The sequence below is a fragment of the Centropristis striata genome, chromosome 1, assembly GCF_030273125.1.
Source record: "Centropristis striata isolate RG_2023a ecotype Rhode Island chromosome 1, C.striata_1.0, whole genome shotgun sequence".
NCBI lineage: Eukaryota > Metazoa > Chordata > Actinopteri > Perciformes > Serranidae > Centropristis > Centropristis striata.
In genome coordinates this window covers 19,049,497-19,073,690 of record NC_081517.1, presented here as the reverse complement: position 1 = coordinate 19,073,690, position 24,194 = coordinate 19,049,497, and the positions used below count along the sequence as shown (strand labels likewise).

At 41.5% G+C, this 24,194-nt stretch overlaps 1 protein-coding gene across 3 annotated transcripts; it reads left to right on the top strand.

Annotated features, from left to right (window-relative positions):
• Positions 1–981: 981 nt before the first annotated feature.
• Positions 982–23,909, top strand: sh2d3a (SH2 domain containing 3A). 3 transcript variants are annotated; one of them, XM_059333820.1, is made up of 19 exons: positions 982–1,124; positions 1,339–1,430; positions 1,560–1,677; positions 3,792–3,865; positions 3,910–4,097; positions 9,843–9,882; positions 10,040–10,156; positions 10,959–11,102; positions 11,809–12,098; positions 12,198–12,283; positions 17,086–17,205; positions 18,469–18,626; positions 18,762–18,956; positions 19,314–19,475; positions 19,822–19,937; positions 20,438–20,609; positions 21,359–21,470; positions 21,975–22,160; positions 23,191–23,909. In XM_059333820.1, exons 2-19 carry the CDS (start codon positions 1,341–1,343, stop codon positions 23,382–23,384), a joined length of 2,562 nt encoding a protein of 853 aa, XP_059189803.1. In that variant the 5' UTR covers positions 982–1,124; positions 1,339–1,340; the 3' UTR covers positions 23,385–23,909. The 3 variants fall into 3 exon arrangements, with proteins under 3 accessions (XP_059189803.1, XP_059189795.1, XP_059189787.1); XM_059333812.1 differs by lacking the exons at positions 982–1,124; positions 1,339–1,430; positions 1,560–1,677; positions 3,792–3,865; positions 3,910–4,097 and adding an exon at positions 6,691–6,817; XM_059333804.1 differs by lacking the exons at positions 982–1,124; positions 1,339–1,430; positions 1,560–1,677; positions 3,792–3,865; positions 3,910–4,097 and adding an exon at positions 6,963–7,101.
• The last annotated feature ends 285 nt before the right edge of the window (positions 23,910–24,194 follow it).

Below are 24,194 nucleotides of genomic sequence, written 5' to 3'. Positions count from 1 at the left end.
TTCTGCAGTCAATAAACGAGTAAAGGGTGTGCTGATATTAGTCCACTGAAGCATAACATCCAAACTCATTTCATTTGTTTCTCTATATGTGCTCTTTTTAAACTACTTACTTACTTAAGTACTTAATATAAATCCATTTGGCCTAGAGAAAATTATATTTTTGCTTTCAACAATCACATTTTACAGCTATAGTTCAGCTTCTGGAGCTTTTCAGAACAGTTATAGTAATTATAGTTTTGTTTGTTTTTTGCTTTTTTTAAAAGCACTCAGCGCAGTGTCAATAATATTGAAGAAAAATAGCCAAAATGGAAGCAGCAGAGGCTGAGATAACCATAATTTAAGTCCATAGAATGCATTAAGCTACAGAAATGGTTGATCCTACATTAGTGCTCCATAGCATCCTTTTTTATTCACTCCCTGCTTAGTAAACACCCACAACATTCAAATTTAAGTTTTCAATCACACAGAATACATAATACAACTGGACACAGGCTGAGTGGAAGTCCTTATAAGTATAAAATTGGCAGATTTCCCCTTTAAATCCCCCTGAGACAGCAGGTCTGTGTTATTATCTACCTCACCACTAGGTGTCAGTCTTATACACACACACCACCGTATTTCATGCAGATACTGTATCTCCTCACACTCTGCCTGGACAGGAAGGTTGCCAGCCAGACCACAGAGCATACATGCCTATCTCTGACTTGACATGTTGACAGCTGCCTAACAGTTTCACATTTTCATATCCCCCTTCTTGTTTTTCTGAACTCTAACTCTCTCTCATGACATGCCTGGACCTGCGCTCTCCACCTCCTGACAGCTCATGCTAATTCCTACACTGTGATTTGCTGCCGTCCCTGGGGTACTGTGTGTCCACTGTACGATCTGATTGGCTTTTTGAGAAACCCAGGTTTGAGGGGGAGCGGGCTTCCACCGTTACCACAAAGAGAAAGTGAGAGACAGGCTTAATGACAGAGGTTGCAACTCAGAACTCATAACAGCAGCTGCAAAGAAGGAAGGATAAAAGAGGGGAAGTAAGAAAAGAAAGAAGTATTATGAGATAGAAACATCACAAGAAGAAAGAAAGAAGTGATAAGAAGTGCCTCAGTGGACCCTGCAAACAGGTAGGTGTTACATACTGAAGCTCCTGCAAAGTAAACAACACAAGAGCTCTGCTTGAGTGTCTGCCTGTCTCCTTTTCTTAAAGTAAGCTGATGTCAGACTACTCTTTCATTAGTACTTTATTCAGAAACTTGTGCAGAAAAAAACATGTACAAGCATGTGTGTGTGCATGTGTGTTGGTATGTAACGAGTATCTCATCTGCTTCTGCTGTTTAGACATGAATAATCGCTCCATCGCCTGGTGGCTGAGACAGATCGGCCTGCCTCAGTACACCAAGACGCTGGAGAGAGAATATTATGGTCTGGAGGTATGTGAACATGTTAATCTGTTTGTGCTTGTTGACATTTCTACTTTCTGTTGTGCTGTGCATCAATCTTCATAACCCTCAATTTCACTTTATTTCCTTTTCACTTCCCCTGTTTTTGTGTCTCTGCAGGGTTTGCTGAGTGTAACAGATGGAGAGCTGAAGGATGCAGGGATAGAGGATGCAACACACAGAGAAACAATCCTCAATCAACTTTCAAGACACAGACAGACACTGGACCCGACCTCTGGTGATACTCATTGGCAACATGCATGCACACATGCACATCAGTTTGGCAAGTGTAAACATAGTGTATTCTATCGCAGCCAGGCCCTACAACTATGTAGCTAAAACTTAAAAAGATGTTGCCGAAGAGTTTTGTCTAATATAATGCATAACAGTAGCCTGGGTATACCCAGACTGCCTTGCTACCTCCAGGCGGTCTGGAAACCACGGCAGTTTCTTAGCCCTGTTTTAGGGATCCAATCACAGAGCGGGGAGGGACGGTGAGACGATGACGCGTACTACTCGGCACTTGGAAGCTTTCCGGATCCAACATGGCTGCTGCAGACGCGAAACTCTCTTTAGCTGTAGATGGTGTTTTAAATAGTTTAGAGCGAAAGTTGAAAGGTCTCTCAGCGGCTCCGCTGTCCCCCGGCTGGTAGTGAGATCACCGGTAGCGGGGCTATTAGCGCCGCACCGGCGGTCTCGGCGGCTCGTTGCGCCGAGCCGGTGAGACCGCCGGTGATCTGGCTCCGGGCCGGGGGACAGCGGAGCCGCCGAGAGACCCGCAGCAGCTTGTTTGTTGCCCAAAAAATCAGTGGATGTGTGTGGCAGAATGACATGAGGGGGAATAAAGCGTGAAAATAAATAATCTTGCAGAAAGCGAGAACTGGAGGAGCAAAGCAGCAAACAACACTCTCTCACAGACACACACACAACAAACATCCATTTCTGTTGCTCTACTACGTCATCTGGTATAACTGATCTGATTGGCTAAGAGCTACCTACAGACGCATTTGATAGACATTCTAAGCGCCCAATAAACGGCTCCGGAGGATCGTAAACCACACCTCCTCTACGGAGAAATGAACGGCAGGTGTCCAGACCTAATCTCAAATGAGATTTGGTCTGGTGTTAGCCAGGCTAGCATAACAGTGGAATGCAACTAATTGCACTGAATGTCAGTTCTATTTTGCATGAGGTTTTGCATATATTTGCAATATTATTACACAGATATAGAGGTATCATATGCTTTCTATACTAGTGCTAGTACAGTGTCTGTTTTGGCACAGATGTCTCAAATCAATCCTTATTTTGATTCATTACTTTAGACAATATGACAATATTAGCAGCAGCTAGTGGCATGGTGCGATGGATGGTTTTCCATGATATTTGACACGTTCAGGTTACTAATTGTAATATTTTGACGTTGCCCTGACCTCTGGCTCATCAGGTCAAAAGTACACTAATTAGCAAATATTATATTAATATTAAGTACATGGTACACATGCTTTACATCAACAGGTTTACACTGCCATTCTTAGCACGTCAGCATGCTGATTTTAGCATTTTGGTAAAAAATAAATAAATAATAAAAATAAGTAAACAAGTAAATAAATCCAACCAGACATTTCACACCATGTTTCCGTATTTGATACTTTTCCATAATCTGCGTTACAGACACATTTTTGCGGGTAACTTAAAAAGTTTGATAACCAGCTATATTGATAATGGAAAAAATGTGCTTAATAATGCAAACAGATTCATAGAATCATACAACTTATGTGGAAGGTTTAAGTGCAGACTGTGAGTTTTGTTTGCTATTTTTTTTATTTACAGAAGATTCTGTTTACATGCTTATCCTGGATATGAGCATTCTTAAGTTGTTCATGTGTTTAAGTCTTTCTGTGTTACGAATCAAGCATAGAAATAAATAGTTCTCTTATAATCATTTTTTCCAACTTGCAGAGAGCAGTATCTGTTGAAGTCGTTCATATATAACGTGTCACTTTTTACACACTTGTTTCTGAAGTCAAAACATTATACTACTTTTTTTTAGGTGTTTACTGGTTAGTGTAATTAATAGAAGTTGAATGTGAAAATCTAGAGAGTATTAATAATGATGTCACAGCATAAATTAGCTTTATAACTGGAAACGAGAAGAAAAATCTATAATAATTGAGAAAAATTACAAGAACCTCTAAAGCTCACTAATTCCAATTTTATATTGTGTTTTGTTTTAGGTACATATTCAATGGACAGACGGAAAAGTGGTTAGAATCGTTTTCTCTTTAATTCTGCAAGACAGCATTACAATTATAATTGGCAAACTATTCTTTTAAAATGTCTTTGTCTTCTCAGGTGTTGAGCGCAGGGTGAGCAGAAAATACTCCCTGGGATCGTCTATGGATCTGGTGAGACCACTAAGTTGCTATGTAGCCTCACAACACAATAGATATTTCTAGCTATTTTTTAAAAGTTAGTATTGGGTTTTTACCATCTCTTGCAGGTGAAGCCAAGGAAGGATCTGTTTCGTCAGAGCGTCCTGCCCCGCCTCCAGCGGGCTGATAAAAAACACCGCCTCTCTGCCTCCTGTGGCCAGCTCCGCCCCCTAAATGAGGACAACAGTATCAGTGAGGTGGAGCACTGTCAGGACAGCAAACGCAGGTAAGATGACCCCCAACGGGTGGTGTGTTAGTGTGTGTGAAAGCGCCTAATTGTGTGTGTGTGATCCACTTTCTCCATGTTCATGTCTGGCTAATAATTAACTAGTGCCTCGTAAAATGTCAGCAATTGTAAGGGGAAGTAGGTGTACTCAGTTGTCTATAAATATGCTGAAAAGACAATATGAATTAAATACTGTTCTCTATATAAAACAACATCGTGATCTTTACGTTCATCAACCAGGAGAACAGCTGCTTTTTGATGACTAACATAGCAAACAACACACCTTGGGACTTTGATATTTTGGTCACACTTCCCCCCAGTGAGCGGTCAAGGACTAAGTGACAAAGGCCAGTGTGTGTGTGTGTGTGTGTGGAGGTCGTTAATCTTGAAGTCAAGGCCTCTACAAAGAAGAAGGTTTAATGCAGGCCCACTCTCAGCATTAAAGGGCCAAATCCCTCTCTACTGCTATTAGAATATGCAGATAGCTTGGGTCTTATGTGCTCTGGTTTGGGGATATCCAAACCTTGGATTTCTGCTGCCACCACAATAAAATGAAAGTGAATAGAGTTTGTGGTGTGAAAGAACTGAACATTTACATATGAAAGCTGAACAGCAACTTGTCTTTCCAGAAACAATGTTTCACTTCCAGTCTTTTGTCTGACCAGCACAGCAAAACCTAAAGATAGTAGTTTACTTTAACAGCATGGGATAAAGAAAAGGAGAAATTCTCAGAACTTGAATGCTGGAACAAGGAAATAGTTGGAAAATCTGCTTGACACACACAAATAATTGATAATCAAAACAGTTGACTCTACGATATACAATAAGGAACAACAGTTTTTCCTTCCATTATAAAGACAAAGCCGTTTTAAACAACTAAGCCAAATGCATGTAAAATAAATGTGAAGAGCATCAAAACTAACCAAACCAGATTGAATGGTTCTAGTTGGTCCCCAGTTGACTTCTTTAGGAAGTTTTGTCTTAAAGCTTTTTGGGTGTTGTGTATTAATTATCTGCTAGCTTTTCCAACTTTTTGTATGGTATGATAATCATAACAGTCCAAAATGATGTGAAATTGCATTTTTTTTAGGAGGACCCCAAACTCCCTCACCAGATGTGTGCACACAAGTCTTCCAGAAGCCTAGAAACTATATATAAACATAAAAAGCCTGTGGTAGAAATTATATTTTCCTAAAGCAGAGTAACTAAGGTGCAAAACATTTCAAATTTGTGCTGAAGCCTGTATTATGTTTTATAAAAAATATTTAAGCACTCAAACTGTGATCAAAAGCAGAAAACATGATCAGGCCACCCCCTACATTTTCCAACAAGAAATGTAAATACAGAGGGAGCCCAGCCCTGTTCCAGATGTTACCATTGAATATCATCATGTTATTTCCCAATGCACTTAAAACCCAAATTATCTTCATGACTAGATAATATGAGGGAAGTGAACAATACTGTTCTTTTGTAATTTAGGTGAACATACTCTTTAATTTCCTTGCAAAAGCTGTTTCCTTTCATACATAATTGAGTTATTCAACTGACAAGTACTGTAAGTGCATAAATAGAGGCTGGCTGTCAAGTTCAGGCACATCTCTGCTCACCAGTCACAAAGTGCTGAATGTTAAAGGCAGATGTTGTAAACCAAACGCCTCAATGAAGTAGAGAGTTCTGGCCCTGCGCTGTGATTGGCTGAGACACGTTTGAAACCAGGTGAAATAACTAAATGTATTTTGATGCTGATACTTTTGTATTTTTTGTAAGTAAGGTTTTGAATGCAGTGTGGTATTTGTACTTTTACTTAAGTAAGGGATCTGAATACCTCCAGCACTGTCTATTTCTATATAGGTATTCTTGATGCCTGTTTAAGGGTCCAATTCCATATAAAACCAGATGAAACAATTTATGGCAGGCATATCATGAGGGCCTTTGTTTACATTTTTTCCAAGATTTTTTTGTGATGTTATATTTTGTGGTTATGGCAGATTTATGGGCATGATCCGAAAATAGGAAAATAAAAGAATTTACCATTACAATAAAAGTGATAAAGTGATAGAATAAGTAAGTTTTGAATGCAGGACTTTTGCTTGTAGTGATTTCACAGTGTGGTATTAGTACTTTTACTTAAGTAAGGGATCTGGATACTTGCACCACTGACATTAAGCTTATGTTAAGGGTAGAAAACATTTAGAAAAGGTCGTTAACATGAGGATTTTAAAATTAATTGGTAATAATTAGTGTTTCTGACGTGGAATAACAAGTTCTGTCCTGGGCCCTGGGCAATAAATTTCAGTTCGTGCAGTATAAAGTTAGTCAAATCCACATGACACACTTCTAAAAGACTAAATCAGTACCATATGTGGGATTTACAGCCACATACCAGTCTGTACAGCTACCTACCATATAAAATGCTGACTGCAGCCAGGTGATGAGCCAGCTCGGCTTGTGTCGGTATCCGAGGAATGCCAGGCAGATAGCGGCGTTTCAGCACCGGGACCTGGGGCGGTGCGGGGTGGGGGCGAAGGGAGAGCTCGGGAGAACTTGTGTGAACTCGTCCGAAACTGCGCAGGGAGGAGGGGAAGAGGAGAAGGGGCTGGGAGGGACCGGCGGAGAGACGGCTTGAACATTACAACTTCTCAGCTGTTGTTTGGCGGTGTTAGTTTGGACCACAAACCCTAAAAACATGTCGACGAACCCGCTGTGAGGAGGACGGACAGGTAGGACCGCTTTTTGAAAAACGGTTAGCTTTAAGTTAACGGTAATTAACGCGAGACTTCGATGGTAGACGTTTTTGACCGTTTGTTTGACAGTTAATCTAACTTTCAGTGTGTTGTGCTTCCCGGTCCGACATTAAACTGTCAAAATCTACCTATTAAGAACAAAAAAGGTCGACTTTAGATTGGTTATTTCTTGCTTGCCAATTTACGTTACCTGTAGCAGGTAACGTCAACTACCTGTTGCACAATCCTGACTAGGAGACAATGTTCCAAGACAAATAAAGGTAAAACACTACAGAATCATTAATACAACTATTGTCGTCGAGGAACCAGATTACACAGATGAATACAGGTTGGCGAGTGAAGCTACTTTGTTTTAAAGTGTCAGAAACAGATATATGTGGTGTCAGGTTGCATTTCTCAATAGTGTCTCTGCAGCACATTGCACAGGTGTTTCTGTTGTGCAGACTGGGCCAACGCCCCTCCAACAGGATGTTACACACTCTTCTTACCTCATAACGAGTCATAAAGCTGTGATTTATCTGGATATCTGTGTTTTGAGTCATTTTATTGCATGCCGCAGTTGCCATGTTATACTTGTACCCAGTGGTGGAAGAAGTGCCTAAGTAAAAGTAGCAAAAACTTTTGTATAGAAGTACTCTAAATAATCTACAGCAACACTGTAAGAGTCATGCATTCAAGTTTTTATTCAAATTAATTTACAAAAGTATTTTCATCCAAATACAGCCCTACTTAAAAGTAAGATAAGATACTCCTTTATAATACCAAAAGTAAAAGTAACCTCATGCAGAATGGCACATTTTAGAATAATGCATTTTGTATTATTGGATTATCATTATTGATGCGTTAATGTTGTATCTTAATCTATATAATCTATATGATATTACATCTTAATTTATTTGTTGATTATTATTTTATTTTTAAAAGGTAACTAAAAAGATTAAATGAGTCGAAAGTAAAATATTTGCCTCTAATGGAGTGGAGTAGAAGTTTGAAAATACAAATTGGAAATACTCAAGTAAAATACAAGTAGCTCAATATATGTAATTCAGTATGACACAACAGACCTTCAATAAATGCTACTTTATGATTTTTTTTGTTGAAACTGATGTGTTAATTCAGTGTTTATGGCCACTTAGGATGCACACCTGACTAATTCAGTCACCTGAGCTGAGCTCACACAGTTGATTTGTTGTATTAGGTGTGCTGTTGCTTGGTTGGAAGTAAAACCTGCAGCCACACCGACATCTCCTGGATCAGTTTGACACCCCTGCATAGTATGTGGCGGTGTTGAATCATTTTTAATATTTTATCCAAACCTTTTAGGTTGGTAATGTAGACTAACTATTGGAGACACCTCTTTGTCTAAAGCAATGCATTTAATTATATATGTATTTTTAATCCTTTTTCTTCATAGAGTGCTTTTCACTTTACATAAAACCCAAGAGAGAGAAAAAAAAACAGTTTAGTTAGACGAAACAGTCAATTTAAAGACACAACCTTGGGCTGAGCTGTAGCAGACATTGAGTTCATGTTCTTATCTTTTTTTTTCAGGGAGTTTGGAGGATTTAACAACCTTGGGGGCTTTACATTCTGCAGATAAAAACTTACATGTGGTGGGCATTTTTTAGATAGATTTCTGTATTTTTATATTTCATGTGATGAAAAATTTAGTATTTCAGTATTCCTGGTAGCATTGAGAGGGATTTGAAACAGAAGACATTAGACATTTATGTTGGGGAAATAAAAGGTCAAGTTTGCAATTTCATAATAATTTCGTAGTAAAAGAGACACTTTTCTGAAACATTGATTTTTGTTTCGGCTTGTTTGGTTGTACTCCATTGTTGATATCCAGATAACCTGGAAAAATGCTCTAAATCTTGCAGAAAGTATATTTGACCAGCAAAGGATAAGCATAAATATATAAATGATTTAAAATGCAAATTATTTAAAAACATCTTGATGCTTTTGATTTGGAGTCTGGGGGTGTAGTCCGTGTGATAACGGGGCATAAACATGGATGGATTTGTAAATTAAGCAAACATGTTTAAGGTTGTTTCATTTGCAACCTCAACTCCAAAAAAGGTTGGGACATTGTGTAAAATGCATTAAACTCAGAATTCAGACTCTATATTTGGAAAAAAAAACCTTAACAAAACAAAGATGTATCTATTTGAACATAAAATATAGTGTCCTTGTACAGTTTTTAATTGAATATTTGCCAAAAAGAATTAGCAAATGAGTGCATTCTGTTTTATTTATGATTTAGAAGCAAGGTAAATCCTCCAAAATGAGCGGAAAGTTAAATCACCACCTTTCTGAAACAGTTTTAATGGATCCAACACTATATAGCCTTTAGGAGAGTCGAATTTATTGAAGCAGAACTGTTTTTATTTGACTTAATTAGTTTTTGCTATGTGAATCCAATAAATTGGCAAATTAGTATAAATAGAAATATCAAAGTGTGTGTGTGTGTGTGTGTGTGTGTGTGTGTGTGTGTGTGTGTGTGTGTACGCGCTTCAGTGGATGTTAACAGTTGTATTCAGGGTCAAAGCAGGAAAAACAAGTAAACGTCACACCACTGTTTATGCACATCCCTCCAGCAATCCCTGAACACTCAATTTGTTCCACATTGTTAACTCATATTCACGCACAGCAAGAGGCAGGCATAGATGTAGATGTGCTAGAATGGGTAATAATTCACGAGCTGGCTGGGAGTGATCTAGTCGGGCCCTGCTGTGAGTTCTCTGAGCACTTCATCTGTCGGCCTTGTGTTTACAGAGGCAGGAAGGTGGAAGCTTAGGGAGGAAGGAAGGAGGGGAAAAGAGGCCGGCTATTAAAAGTCCCTCAGTTTAGTGCGGTGTTAATGACAGATCCAGACCTTGGCAGTGGCCTTCCATCCTCGTACTGTTCATGTTCAGAAGAAAAACATGGCAGCGTCATCTGTGGCTCCCTGGGGTTGAGTTTAGTAGCTCCAAATCACCTCATCTCTGTTGTTTTTCAGCAAGAGGAGGAGTGTCAGCGCATACCTCAGCCAGCTGAAGGTAAGAGGTTAAGCACACAGTCACTCCATCTCTCACTAACTCTCTATAGCTGCTTCTTTTTTCTACATATTTTTCTTTGTACATTCACACAGATACAAAATGGGAGCACAGAAAACATGAAGAGTAACTGTAGACACTGCTGCTGTGTGTGTTGTAGGTGTTCGGTAGTCGGAGAGACATGGACTCATTAAAGAAGGAGCTGGAGGAGGAGCTGAAGCTGAGCACTGAGGACCCAACGAGCCATGCATGGTACCACGGAGCGCTGAGCCGAGAGGTGCTCCATGGACCATTCTAGTCTTGAACTATTTTGTTTTCTGTTAGGAGTTATATTGACTTTTAGTTGGGTAATGCCCTTATTGGGTATCTTGCACAGACTTAGGTGAGAGGAATCATACCAAGACAAGTTTATTTGTATAGCACGTTTCAGCAACAAGGCAATTCAAAGGGCTTTACACAAGCCATAAAAGGCATTACTACAGAGGGCAGAAAAACAAATTAAAAAAAAGACATTTGAATTTAAATTGGAACAAAACCTTTAAAATCAGAGAGAAAAACAGAAGCTAAAATATAATAAACGTTATATCAAAAAATAAATAGGTAAAAGGTACAGTGCAGAGTTATATAGTTAAAAAAAGTAAATGTATTAAAATAATTTACTTACATTTGTACGATTAGATATTAAGTTAGGTTGACACAGCTTAGAATAAAGACTGTCAACGGGGAAACAACTAGTACATCTCTGTCCAAATGTATGATCATTTATCTTTTTTCAATGGAATCTATTTTCATTAAATCAGTAATTTTGATACACAATTATGTTGTTTAGATTTCCTAAAATAAATCTAATGTGAAATATGTCATTAAGCCTTTTAAACACACAGTTTTATATGGGTAAACGTGTTAATTAGAGAGTTTTAGATGGGCCAGGCTAACGGTTTCCCCTTGTATACAGTATTTATAGTAAGCTAAGGTAATTGGCTACAGTAACAGTTACATAGTTAAAACTTATGTGCAACAAATTTTACCTTCTTGAAGTATATATTGTTCACCAACTTGTCTTGCTTACTTGTTTCCAGGCTGCAGAGTCTCTGTTTGAGAGGGACGGAGACTTCCTGGTTCGAGACTCCTCCTCGGCCCCTGGAGACTACGTTTTGAGCTGCTTTTGGAAGGACGGGCCCATGCACTTTAAGATCATACGAGTGGTCCTTCGTCCCAAAAAGGTGCGTCTGTGTTGTGTGTGTCCCTGTGTGGAATGCGGGGCATAATAAATTAATTGTTTAAATAATACATGAAGCAATAATGCTGTTTTATATCACTGCAACTGCACTCAAACATTTCCGATACTAAATTTATAGTTAAATAATGGACAACACACAACCAAAATGATTAAACATTAAAGTATGTTGTAAACATATTTTATTTGCATATCATCAAACCAAAAAAAAATCAATGTATGTTTGTCAAACACTCACCTCCTGTAGGTTTGTCTGAAAGGTTTGTAGCTTGGCAGCTGTTGGAAGGAAAATTCCATATTAAAACATTTAATATTCCATATTAAAACATCCATTGAAACTTCTCCACCTTGAGTGTAATGGACTTCTCCACCATTGCTCTTTATGTTCAGTATGTTCCAAACACTCACAGTCACAACACACATACAACACATCCACTATTTCTGTGTTGCAATATTGCTCAATCGTGGATAACTAGATTATGCTGCAAGAGCAGTTTGAGAAATTTTATGGACTTTTTTGAAGTTTTTAAAAACTCTTCTCTGACTCAATGTTAGCTGCAATAAATCTGAGCTGATTTATTGCAGCACAGTCTCTGGGGGGAGCCAACCTGTTACTGAAATGATTTTTGTTGGACTAATCCTTTAAAGACCCTGCCTGCTATATTATGTGTGTGCCTCCATCTGTGTGACAGGGCTACTCTCGGGAGCTGTTCCAGTTTGAGGAGGACCGCTTTGACAATGTTCCCGCTCTGATCCGATTCTATGTGGGCGGGCGTCGGCCCATCTCCCAGGCCTCAGGCGCTGTGATCTTTCACCCAATCACGCGGACCCTTCCTCTGCGTGTCATCAGCGAGCGACACGCCGAGTCCACGACCAGCAGCAGTAAAGGTGCAGGGAGAGACAAACGGACTGACTCCAGTAAAAGACGCAGCTTCAGCTCTGCACATGCAGACACGCTGCAGGTCATCAATCCACTGCTGAGGTGGGAGGAAGTCTGAATACACATGCATACTGCTGAAACATACTACATGTACACAAATACTCATAAGTATTCTCATTAACTTTATTTAATGTGTGGTAGGAGTGGAAGTCAGCCTGCTAATTTGGAGAATGTGGGACGCAGGCCTTCACTTCAGTCTGCACAATCTGACAGCAACCTACGAACTGGTACATCATACACACGTGTCTGTCACCGATAACCCCTAATGTCCACTGGATGCGGCTCTGTCACGTCTACCGGAGACAATCCGCTGTCAAACCTGCCACTGTGCTGCCATGCTTGCAGCTCATGTGGGGCTCTTCTCTTCCAATCGGCTATATTTACACACAAGAGCTATATTTGTCAGAGCAGCTCGTACCTCTTAAGCTTGAAATTCACTTATAAATGTTTAAAACCATTCACAATGTATGATTACAATAACATCTGGGTGAAGAAACAACAACAACCTGCATCCTGTAAATTCAATTCAGCAGCACAAAGCAAACAGGATGCGAGGACCAATCAGATATAATCTCATCTGATTCATATAAAATGCATGTTTGAGGCTTTTAATCTAATATCACTTTCACTGAGGCTGGAAACCCAATTAACCAGATTAAAGAAAATGACATCACACAAAACTAGCAGGTAATCTGACTGGCAGTGAGATGTCTCTGTTTGCAACGTTAGATTTGGTTTATCAGACAGCAGCACAGAACATAAAGTAAGCATAGCAGAAACATCAGATACGTCAGACCACTGTGTCTAACTGTATGACTTTAAAAAGTTACAGCTGAAAATGACAAATTTATTTTTTATATTTTTCCATTTTTACAATTGTCTACCCGGAAGTGATTCGGTCTATATGCAGGTACATGTCAATAAATTAGAATATCATAGAAAAGTTTATTTATGTCAGTTATTAAATTTAAATAGTGGAAATACCACATTATATAGATCATCACACACAGAATGAAACATTTCACATCTTAATTTATTTATCCATCCATTTTCTTCCGCTTATCCGGGGCCGGGTCGCGGGGGCAGCAGGCTAAGCAGGGCATTCCAGACGTACCTCTCCCCAGCCACAACGTCCAGCTCCTCCTGGGGGACCCCGAGGCATTCCCAGGCCAGGAGAGAGATATAATCCCTCCACCGTGTTCCGGGTCAGCCGCTTGTATCCGCGATCTTGCTCTTTCGGTCACTACCCAAAGTTCGTGACCATAGGTGAGGGTTGGAACGTAGATGGACCGGTAAATCGAGAGCTTTGCCTTCCGGCTCAGCTCCTTCTTCACCACGACGGTCCGGTACAACGCCCGCATCACTGCTGACGCTGCACCAAACCGCCTGTCCATCTCACGCTCCGTTCTACCCTCACTCGTGAACAAGACCCCGAGATACTTGAACTCCTTCGCTTGAGGCAGTACCTCTCTCCCCACCCAGAGGGGGCAGTCCACCGTTTTCCGGCAGAGAACCATGGCCTCAGACTTGGAGGTGCTAACTCTCATCCCAACTGCTTCGCACTCGGCTGCAAACCGCCCCAACGAGTGCTGGAGGTCCCGGCTTGATGAAGCCAAAAGAACCACATCATCTGCAAAAAGCAGAGATGCAATTCTTAGGTCACCAAACCGAATCCCTTCCTCCCCCCGGCTGCGCCTTGAGATCCTGTCCATGAAAACCACAAACAGAATCGGAGACAAGGGGCAACCCTGGCGGAGGCCAACACCCACTGGGAACGTGTTTGACGTTGTGCCGAGTATGCGGACACAGCTCTCACTTTGGTTATATAGGGACCGGATAGCTCGTAGCAACGAGCCCGGTGCCCCATATTCCCGCAGTACCCCCCACAAGACTCCCCGAGGGACACGGTCGTAGGCCTTCTCCAAGTCCACAAAACACATGTAGACTGGATGGGCAAACTCCCATGCCCCCTCCAGAAGTCTCGCAAGGGTAAAGAGCTGGTCCGTTGTTCCATGGCCAGGACGGAAGCCGCATTGTTCCTCCTGAATCCGAGGTTCGACAATCGGCCGGAGCCTCCTTTCCAGCACCCTGGAGTAGACTTTTCCGGGGAGGCTGAGGAGTGTGATTCCACGGTAATTGGAACACACCCTCCGGTCCCCCCTTTTTGAAAATGGGAACCACCACCCCAGTCCACTGGCACTGTCCCAAACTTCCTCGCGACACTGAAGAGGCGTGTCAACCATGACAGCCCAACAGTGTCCAGAGCCTTCAGCATCTCAGGGCGAATCTCATCCAACCCTGGCGCCTTGCCGCCGGGTAGCTTTTTGACTACCTCGGCGACCTCTGCCAGGGTTACTGGTGAGTCTTCCCCTGAGTCTTCAGACTCTGCCTCCTCTACAGAGGACGTGTTGGCTGGATTAAGGAGTTCCTCAAAGTGTTCTTTCCACCGTCCGACGACATCTACAGGTCGGGTCAGCAGGTCTCCGCCCCCGCTGAACACAGCTTGGGCCAAGCCCTGCTTTCCCTTCCTGAGACGCCCGACGGTTTTCCAGAACCTCTTTGAGGCCGACCGAAAGTCTTCCTCCATGGCCTCCCCGAATTCCTCCCATACCCGAGTTTTTGCTTCAGTGACTGCCGCAGCTGCAGCCCTTTTGGCCGAACGGTACCTGTCTGCTGATTCCAGAGACCCCTCGGCCAGCCAAGACCGAAAGGCCTCCTTCTTCAGCTTGACGGCCTCCCTCACTGCTGGTGTCCACCAGCGGGTTCTTGGGTTGCCGCCACGACAAGCACCGACGGCCTTCAGGCCACAGCTCCCACCAGCCGCATCAACAATTGAGGCTTTGAACATGGCCCATTCGGACTCCATGTCCCCAACCTCACCCGGGATGTTGGAGAAATTCTTCCAGAGGTGTGAGTTGAAGACCCTGCGGACAGGGGCCTCCGCTAGACGTTCCCAGTTCACCCTCACTACACGTTTGGGTTTGCCAGGTCTGTCCAGCATCCTCCCCCGCCACCTGATCCAACTCACCACCAGGTGGTGATCAGTTGACAGCTCTGCTCCTCTCTTCACCCGAGTGTCCAGAACATGCGGCTGCAGATCTGACGATACGATAATGAAATCGATCATCGATCTTTGGCCTAGAGTGCTCTGGTACCAGGTACACTTATGAGCAACTCTATGTTTGAACATGGTGTTTGTTATGGACAATCCATGACTAGCACAGAAGTCCAATAACAAAACACCACTCGGGTTCAGATCGGGCAGGCTGTTCCTCCCAATCACCCCCCTCCAGGTACCGTCATCGTTGCCCACGTGAGCGTTGAAGTCTCCCAGAAGAACTACAGAGTCTCCAGGCGGTACCCCTTCCAGGACACCACCCAGAGACTCCAAGAAGGCCGGGTACTCCGAACTGCTGTTCGGTGCATAGGCACAAACAACAGTCAGAGACCTTCTCCTCGCGACTTGCAGCTGCAAGGAGACGACCCTCTCGTTCCTCGGGGAGAACTCCAACACAGCGGCGCTCAGCCGGGGGCTTGTGGGTATCCCCACACCCGCCCGGCGCCTCTCACCCTGGGCAACTCCGGAAAAGGAGAGAGTCCAGCCTCTCTCCAGGAGTTTGGTTCCAGAGCCCACGCTATGTGTGGAGGTGAGCCCAACTATTTCTAGCTGGTAACGCTCCACCTCCCGCACAAGCTCGGGCTCCTTCCCCGCCAGCGAGGTGACGTTCCACGTCCCCAGAGCTAGCCGCTGGAGCCGGGGGTCAGCACGCCCAGGTACCCGCCTTCGCCTGCTGCCCGACTCCCACTGTACCCGACCCCTATGCCCTACTCTCCGGGGGGTGGGCCCACAGGTCGGCGGATCCACGTCGCTTCTTCGGGCTGAGCCCGGCCGGGCCCCATGGACAAAAACCCGGCCACCAGACGCTCGCCTGCGTGCTCCCCTCCCGGGTCTGGCTCCAGGAGGGGGCCCCGGTTTACCCGTGCCGGGCGAGGTACACTGGTCTCTCGTGATCCGCTTCATAGAGGTCTTTTGAATGGCTCTTAGTCTGGCCCCTCCCCTGGGACCACTTTGCCATGGGAAACCCTACCAGGAGCTATTGCTCCCGACAACACAGCTCCCAGGATCACTGGAGCACACAAACCCCTCCACCACGAGGTGGCGATTCTTTGGAGGAGTACTTTATTTAATTTCTTCTAATTATAATGATTACATTATAAATATATAAAAATTATTATAACTTACATTTAATTAGGACCTAAAATTCAGTGACTCAAAAAAAATGTGTTTTAGAAAAGACCAATTTTAAAAAGTATGTTTAATATGGAAATGTTGGCCTCTGAAAAGTATGTCCATCTATATGACTCAATACTTGGTTGGGGCTGTTTGACTTGAACTACTGGAAATTTACTTTTCCATCATATTCTAATTTATTGAGTTACATTATAAATATATAAAAATTATTATAACTTACATTTAATTAGGACCTAAAATTCAGTGACTCAAAAAAAATGTGTTTTAGAAAAGACCAATTTTAAAAAGTATGTTTAATATGGAAAAAGCTCATATTTACTGGCAGTTTACATAAAATGAATATTAAATCATGCATTTTCTTTTTCATGCTTTCTTTGTCAATATTTACATACAGCAAAAGTAGTTTTCCTTCTAATAATGCGCACTCTTCAGGAAACAGATGCAAAATGAAGATAAGAGAACATGCTGTGTATATAAGTTAAAAGAGTGACTACATATAAGCTGCAGCGTTGCTTTCAAAATTATTAATATTATTATTAATATCCACAAATGGTTTTGGGCTGAATGCTTCCAGTCCATTTGACTTGTGACAGAGACATGACTGAGCTGTTGCTCACCCAAAACACATTCCAGTGGACATTTGTGGTCGGCCTCCTTTTCCTGCATGGTCAGCCTATATTGTTTTTCCAGAACTGAGCAAAAATCTGAATCATTAGAACAACAGAGTCCTACGACAACTTACATGGTGTTTATCTTTCAACTCTCTTCTTCATCCAGGTGTTCCACAGAGCGCTCAGTCGGAGGACAAGGGCCCCGCCCCCATCTCGCCAGTGTTTCGCACAGGCAGCGAACCCCTGCTCAGCCCCCGACCACGACACACACGCCCCACATTTCCAGGTGACATGCACACACAGTGAATTCTTTTCTTTGTGGTTTAGATTGAAAAGAAGAAACGGCACATAAATATTAAACAACTCAAAATTTCCGTCTGCACCATCTGCTCTGTCATAATATGCAGCTACAATTACAGCGATGTGCCCGTTTAATATTCATTTGTCAGAAACCATAGCCTGTTTGAGGAGCAATAATTGCCACCTTGATGCCAGAACAGAATGCATAATGGAAGATTTCTGTAGATAGCAACACAGAGGGGGGTTATTCCTTCACAACATGAAGTGTGTTTGCAGAGACAAATGCCTTTTATGTTTTGGTTCAAGCGTAATTCCTAAAGATATCTCCATCCAAACACAACAAAGCGTTGCTGTCTTGTCAAGAAGATGACAGAGAGAAAGAGCGAACTACAAAGATATCATAAAAAGATATTTTAAAGCTACTTTTTGGCCGTTTTCATGCTTTAGTGATAGAGAGATAGAGAGACAGTTTGGAAAGGAGAGACAGAAGGGAAAGTATTTGAACTTTTCTGCTTATGTAAATGGACTTATTTACTTAAAAACCCTGCTAAAACTCGCAGCACCACACTCTGATTTCATGGGCTTCAAAGTTGTAACACTTGCTCAGAGTGACACATCAACAATGCATTGCAAATATGAATCATGTATGACAGAGCATCTGAGGTCACGTTCTCCCTGTTTTGCTGTGAATTTGAGTGTTTTAGAAACCTGAAGAGAGTTTTCATTCTACAATAAAAACTTAAAAGTACTTTTGGACCAATTTCTACACCATAACTGTATTCCTGGCAGTGCGGAGAGAGATTTTTAACACAAGTTAGAAGAAAGATGTTGGGAAATTACACCGTATCATTTCATTTTAATGGTCTGTAATTAAAAAAAAAAAAGGTACCTATTAGAAGTTTTTGGAAAGAACCAAACTTTGGATTTATTACAGGTAAAATAAGACAAACTTCTAAAAAACAGATATTTTTGTTCATTAAGTTTATAAGCGTTTTTCCATAAAATTAAATTGAACAGCAGACCATCAGAAATTCTGAGAGGACTACTTACAGGTTAAGGCCAAACCTCTCACATGAGGGTGGTGACAACATCCTAGTAACTGAATTCTGACTATTTCTCTGAAACCTTTCTGGGACTCACCTTGTGTCTTTGAATGAGCTGATAGGTCAAGAGTTCAAGTACTGTAGCAGCGTGTCCTGCAGAGACTGACAATGACATAGACGCATACCTCCGTCCTCCGTCCCTGCAGGTGGTGGTGTAACTTTGCGAGGTTCAGATGGACAGCTGCACCCCAGAGCTCCTCCTAAACCTCTCCGGATCTCTACAGTCTTCGGCAACGCTGTCCCTCCTCCACCCAAAGATCGAGACGTTGACCCCTCGTCTTTCTATGATGAGCTGGTCGTCCAGGTAAAGAAAGCCTCAAAAGTCACACACAGTTCAGCTGATCGTCATCTCTCTTGCTATTTGGAGGACAAAGGAAGTCCTCACAGGCTGTCTGTAAATCCCCCACATGGATTTTGAGCATGACCTCTTACTGTTCAGGTGCCACAGTCCGGACACAAAGGTCATGTTGACCGACTACGTGCAGAGGAGAAGTGGCAGAGCCGCGCCCGCCTCACAGAGACTTCCTTCGGTTTTCTGGAGGCACAGAATACCGAAGCATCACCACAGCTGCCGCTGCTGCCGCAGAAGAAGACGGCACATCATGTGGAAGACTGGCATTTTGAAAAGCCACATGTTTGTATAAATAAGATAATTTTTTATTTTTTATGGTTTACCAATTTGCATTGGTTCTATGTAAATATGGAGGTGGTGTAATATTGTAAAGGACTACAGTGTTTTGCAATATTTCTCCTTAACAACCTATGTATACTTTACATTTTTGCTATTTTTTAAATGCATGCTGTACTATTATTTTCCTGTCATGTCAAGCAGCCATTGTTTTCCATTCATTTCCTTAATAATACTCACTGAGCTCAAATGTTTTTTATTATTATTTAGAAATATCAGGCTCAGGAGTTTTAACAACTACAGTATGTGACAGCACAGAGGGTTCAGCACTAATGTTTTAACATGTCTTTTACTCCATCATAGGTGGAGTCGGTCTCATGTTTCCAGTTGGATCAGTTTGAGTCGCTGCTCTTGCCGGAGAACAACAGACCTCTGGAGCCCAGCATCCTGCTGGCTCTCAAAGAGCTCTTCGTCCACTCAAGTGCTGACAACACGGCTCTACACATGCTCACTGTTGACTGCCAGGTAGTTCTCAGCCGTCTAACTTCAGAATCAATATGCTTTATTTTGCATGTTTGCACAGCTGATAAATACTAAGCAAAACAAAGGTGAAACATTCTATTAAATGTTCAAATCAACTGCAAATAATAGATGGAAACTACACTATTCTGGATGGTTCATATTGCTGCAGTTAACACATCAATCATCATGACCAATGATAAACAGCTTTTTATTCTGTGTTTGTTTTGTTTGTGAATACAATTGAGGAACTCAACAAACCAAATTCCCACAAACTGAAAGTAGTGTGAATAATATTCATTAATGAACAGGATGTAACACCTCATGATCTATCATTGTTGTGGTGCTGCAGGTAGCGCGCATCGTTGGTGTGACTGACGAGCAGAAGAGGATGATGGGAGTTGAATCAGGGCTGGAACTTGTCACTTTGCCACATGGACGCCAGTTACGACAGGATTTATTAGAGAGGTACGTGCAGCTGACAGAGATAGATTTAAAAAGTCGAGTTGCACATAAGACAAAAAAACAACTGCTCACTTATCTCTTGTGATGTCTAGCCATGCACATATCTTGCTGACATCACCCCCAAACAATGCACGTGAATGGAATAGTGTTTGCGGTGCAGAAAGCATTACAAAATTAATTTGACAGCAGCATATTTTCTCCAGAATCAGTGTCCTTGTCACTGTGGATGATGCACAGGGAGACAATGTCTTTGGTTAACTGTTGCTTTGTCAATGATCCAGAGGACAGGAATGTTTCTGCTTATTTCTTTTTTTTTTTTACATGCAATTTTTTAATCGTGTAAGTGGCGCAATCCATTCAATTCTATTGTTATGGGATGTCTGGAAAGCTGCTTGATCCCACTAGTGGGAAGTAAGAAAACTGTCGCCCATCTGCAGCCTTATTCAGCCATCCACAGACACACACCTCTAATCCATTAATGTTTTTTTTGTTGTTGTTTTTAGACATCATCTAATAGCACTGGGAGTTGCAGTGGACATCCTGGGCTGCACAGGGACTGTGAGCCAGAGGGCAACAGTTTTACATAAATTAATCTTATTGGCTCAGGCTCTGAAAGACCACACCCACAACCTGTACTCCTTCTCAGCTGTGATGAAGGCTCTGGAGATGCCTCAGGTAGTGAAATTATTACTTATATAATAGAGGTGGGGGGAAAAATTCATACAGCATAGTATTGCTATATTTTGCTTGGAAATATATTGATTTATGGCCGCCAAGTATCAATATTTATATGATTATATATGATATGCCTTTTTTTTTTCAGAGGGTATCATATGAAATGAGACAATCTAAGGAATCTATAGGCACCATGTGCATCAGGATATCGTGTAAGGAAGTTGTTGAAATAACACTGCAAAGTTAGTTGCAAAGTTAGGCTTTTTTAATGTTTCATTAACAAAAAATCAGAGTAGTGAAGCTACTGAAGTTGAGAGAAGTTTGATAAAATGCTGCAGTTGTTGTCATCCATACATGTTTGATATCAGTTCAGTTCAGTTTGACTGAATACTTTTTGGTCAGTCTGTGGGTTTGACTCTCATTGTGGAGAAATAAAAAGACAGAAGTGAGATGAAAAGACTGAGAATTTTCTCTCTTTTGACAAAACAATTCTTGACTGAATTTTATTTTGTGGACACAAAATGCAGTTTAACAGTTAAATCCCAATATATTGTATCGCAATACTCACCATATCGCAAAATGCTTAAAATCGCAATAATATTGTATCGTGACTCAAGTATCCTAATAAAATCGTATCGTGGGGCCTCTGGTGATTCACACCTTTATAATATATGCTAGCTCTGTGCAAAGGAACAAAGGAAGGTGGATAGAAGTTTTCCAAACAATCTGTTGTGCATGCTCCATTACAGATAGTGCGACTGGAGATGACGTGGCGCGCGCTGAGGAGAAACCACACAGAGACTGCAGTGTTATTTGAGAAGAAACTGAAACCCTTCATGAACATGCTGAACGAGGGAGATGGTGAGTAACGGTGTTTGAGACAGAGATGCATTACATTTCATTCATTTGGCAGATGCAACCTTTCAGACAAAAGGTCTGGAATTTGCCATTACAAATTGGAATTGTAACCCCAAATAGATAGATAAAGGATTGCTACTGTGCAGGTATGCAGGGGGTTGAACTGTAGAAAGAATTAAATTACAGAACTAAGAGGAGCTGCAGTTTCTTTGTCTCCAATACAGACAAGCCACACATGAAACCGACCTCACTTTAGACACTTCATCAGCCTTAAGGCGGCCCAAAAGGCTTTACACAACTTTATTTTTTACAAGCTTTATGCAGCATTACTCCACAAGACCCATAAAAATACTTTGACACTCTTCTCCTTTAATTGAGTAAAAGCTCAACACCTGTTAGTCCATACAGGTTAAAACAAGTGCTGTATAAATAGCACCGTGGCCCTTTTATTAGTGATGAATGTGCTGTTTTGAGTCTTATACTGTATGTTCACCTGTTTCTCTGTAGACTCTGTTGTCCAAGGTCCCATAGCCGTGCCACACCTGGTTCCTCTGCTGATGGCGATGGAGGGTGAGGACCCGGTGGAGGACAGCGAGCGCGGCTGTCAGCTTCTCTACGATGTCCTGCAATCAGCTCGCAACGCTGCGCTGCATGCAAAGGACTATCAGCAGCACGCACACACTCTGCTCACAGGTACACACTAGGGTTGTCACGATACTAAAATTTTCAACTCGATACGATACTCATTTACCCATTTTCGATACCACAAGGATAAAAACAAAGACCCCCAAATTTAACAGAAATATTTTTATTAACAAGAAAAATGCAACATGTTAAAATTAACAGAACCACAGGTTAAATATTTATAATAAAAAACAGTTGTGCAAAAAGAAACTGCAACTATGATAACAAGCTTCAGGTCTGAGGTAGTGCAAAAAATAAATAAATACAATAAACAATAACAATTAGAACAATATTATCGGCTGTGTGTGTTGCTGTTTGGTTGCAGGTCGACTTTTCTCTGCTTCATTCTGGGAAAATAACACTTTTCAGTCACCAACATTTATGTAAACTTATTAATTCTATGCTTATGTATACTGACACTGTGTATACTGTGAGGACAGGCCTCATTAGTGTTTTTATCCTCAATCTCTTACCTGGTCCAAGTCAGATTCACCAAACTTTCTTCTGCAAAATCGCTTGTTTTAACATGATGAATGTTAACTCTTTGTGAGTTAATAGGATTTGATAATTTGCATAAACAGCCCTAAATCACTGTATAAGGGTAGCTGCTCTGCTCTAGTGTGGGCGAGTTTTATTCACAGAAATAAGAAAGTAAAAGGATTAATTTCCTAAAAATGACTACTATACTTTGCATAAATTATCTTGCAAAAATATGCAAATACATTTCTAAAACCTGAGATTTTTGTAGGGACGTCATTCAGATTAAGGCATCATACTTACAGTAGAAGTATTCAGATCCCTTACTTAAGTAAAAGTACTAATACCAAAAAAAAAAAAGTCCTGCATTTAAAACTTATTGAAGTACAAGTACAAAAGTATCAGCATCAAAATGTACTTAAAGTATCTAAAGTAAAACTTTACTGTAGTTAGTTTCATTTCCACCAATGTAGTGAACATAGATTTTTTAGCAGGAAGTACAAAAGTAGAACGACTTTTATACTGTACATGGATTGATCTGATGTCTTTCTTCTGGCTCTAGGAGGCTGGGAGCCCGTCCCTGAGATGCTGGAGGCTTTCCGCACAGAGTTCGCCCTGCGGCTGCTCTGGGGTCAGTCAGGGGCGGGGGCCGACAGGCAGGAGCGCTACGAGAAGTTTGACAAGATTCTTTGTGTCCTCTCCGATAAACTGGAACCCGTGGAGATCACTCCACAACAACCTGACCCTCTAACCTGAGCCTCAGGGCCCGTTCCACCGAGTGAGAGGTGAAGTCAGCAACTTCTTCTTCACAGGAGGAGAAGTGAAGCTCTCACCGCTGACATCTCACAGACATAAAGGAAAAGTTATTTTATAAATGTGAGAGACTTTCGAGCTGTCAAGCGGCAACTTAACTTATAAAAAGGATGTGAATCCTTTTCTTTTCAACAAAGACTTTTTATATCTTAAAAGGTGTGGGCTCCAGGCTGCACTGGATTCAGGAAATGTTAAAATTGTTTACCCAAAAACTAGAATGTGTTTACTTCTTGATGCTGACACACTGTTTTATCAACCCACACCACTTTGTTTGATACTTGAGCTCCTAAAGGACCAACGTGAACATTAAACAGTTTCCTCTGTACATGACCTGCTGCTGTAAGGGACAACACTGGACATTGTGTTTTTCATTCAGTGTTTTCTAAAGCAATACATGCATTTGTTAAATTTCGGCATGTAATATTTCATAAATGCGACTGTAAATAAAGACAAGACATTTTTTTTGTTTTCCTTTACACTTTATGACTCAAACAATACATGTAAATACATACATTTTCTTTCTAAACATGGATCATACAATAATAAAAACCCTTTAAATGGTGAGAAAACATCTAGTAGTGCAGGACAGAGTGGTAGAGAAAGAGATGGTAAACATTATGTGGCTCAATGTAGGATTTTAAAATTCCTCCTCCAGTCAAGGATGTGTTTGGTTTATTGATCTCGTGGATGTTTGAGCTTCACAGTGCAGATTGTGCAGTTTGACAATAAAAGTCTGATGAATCTGCTTAAATA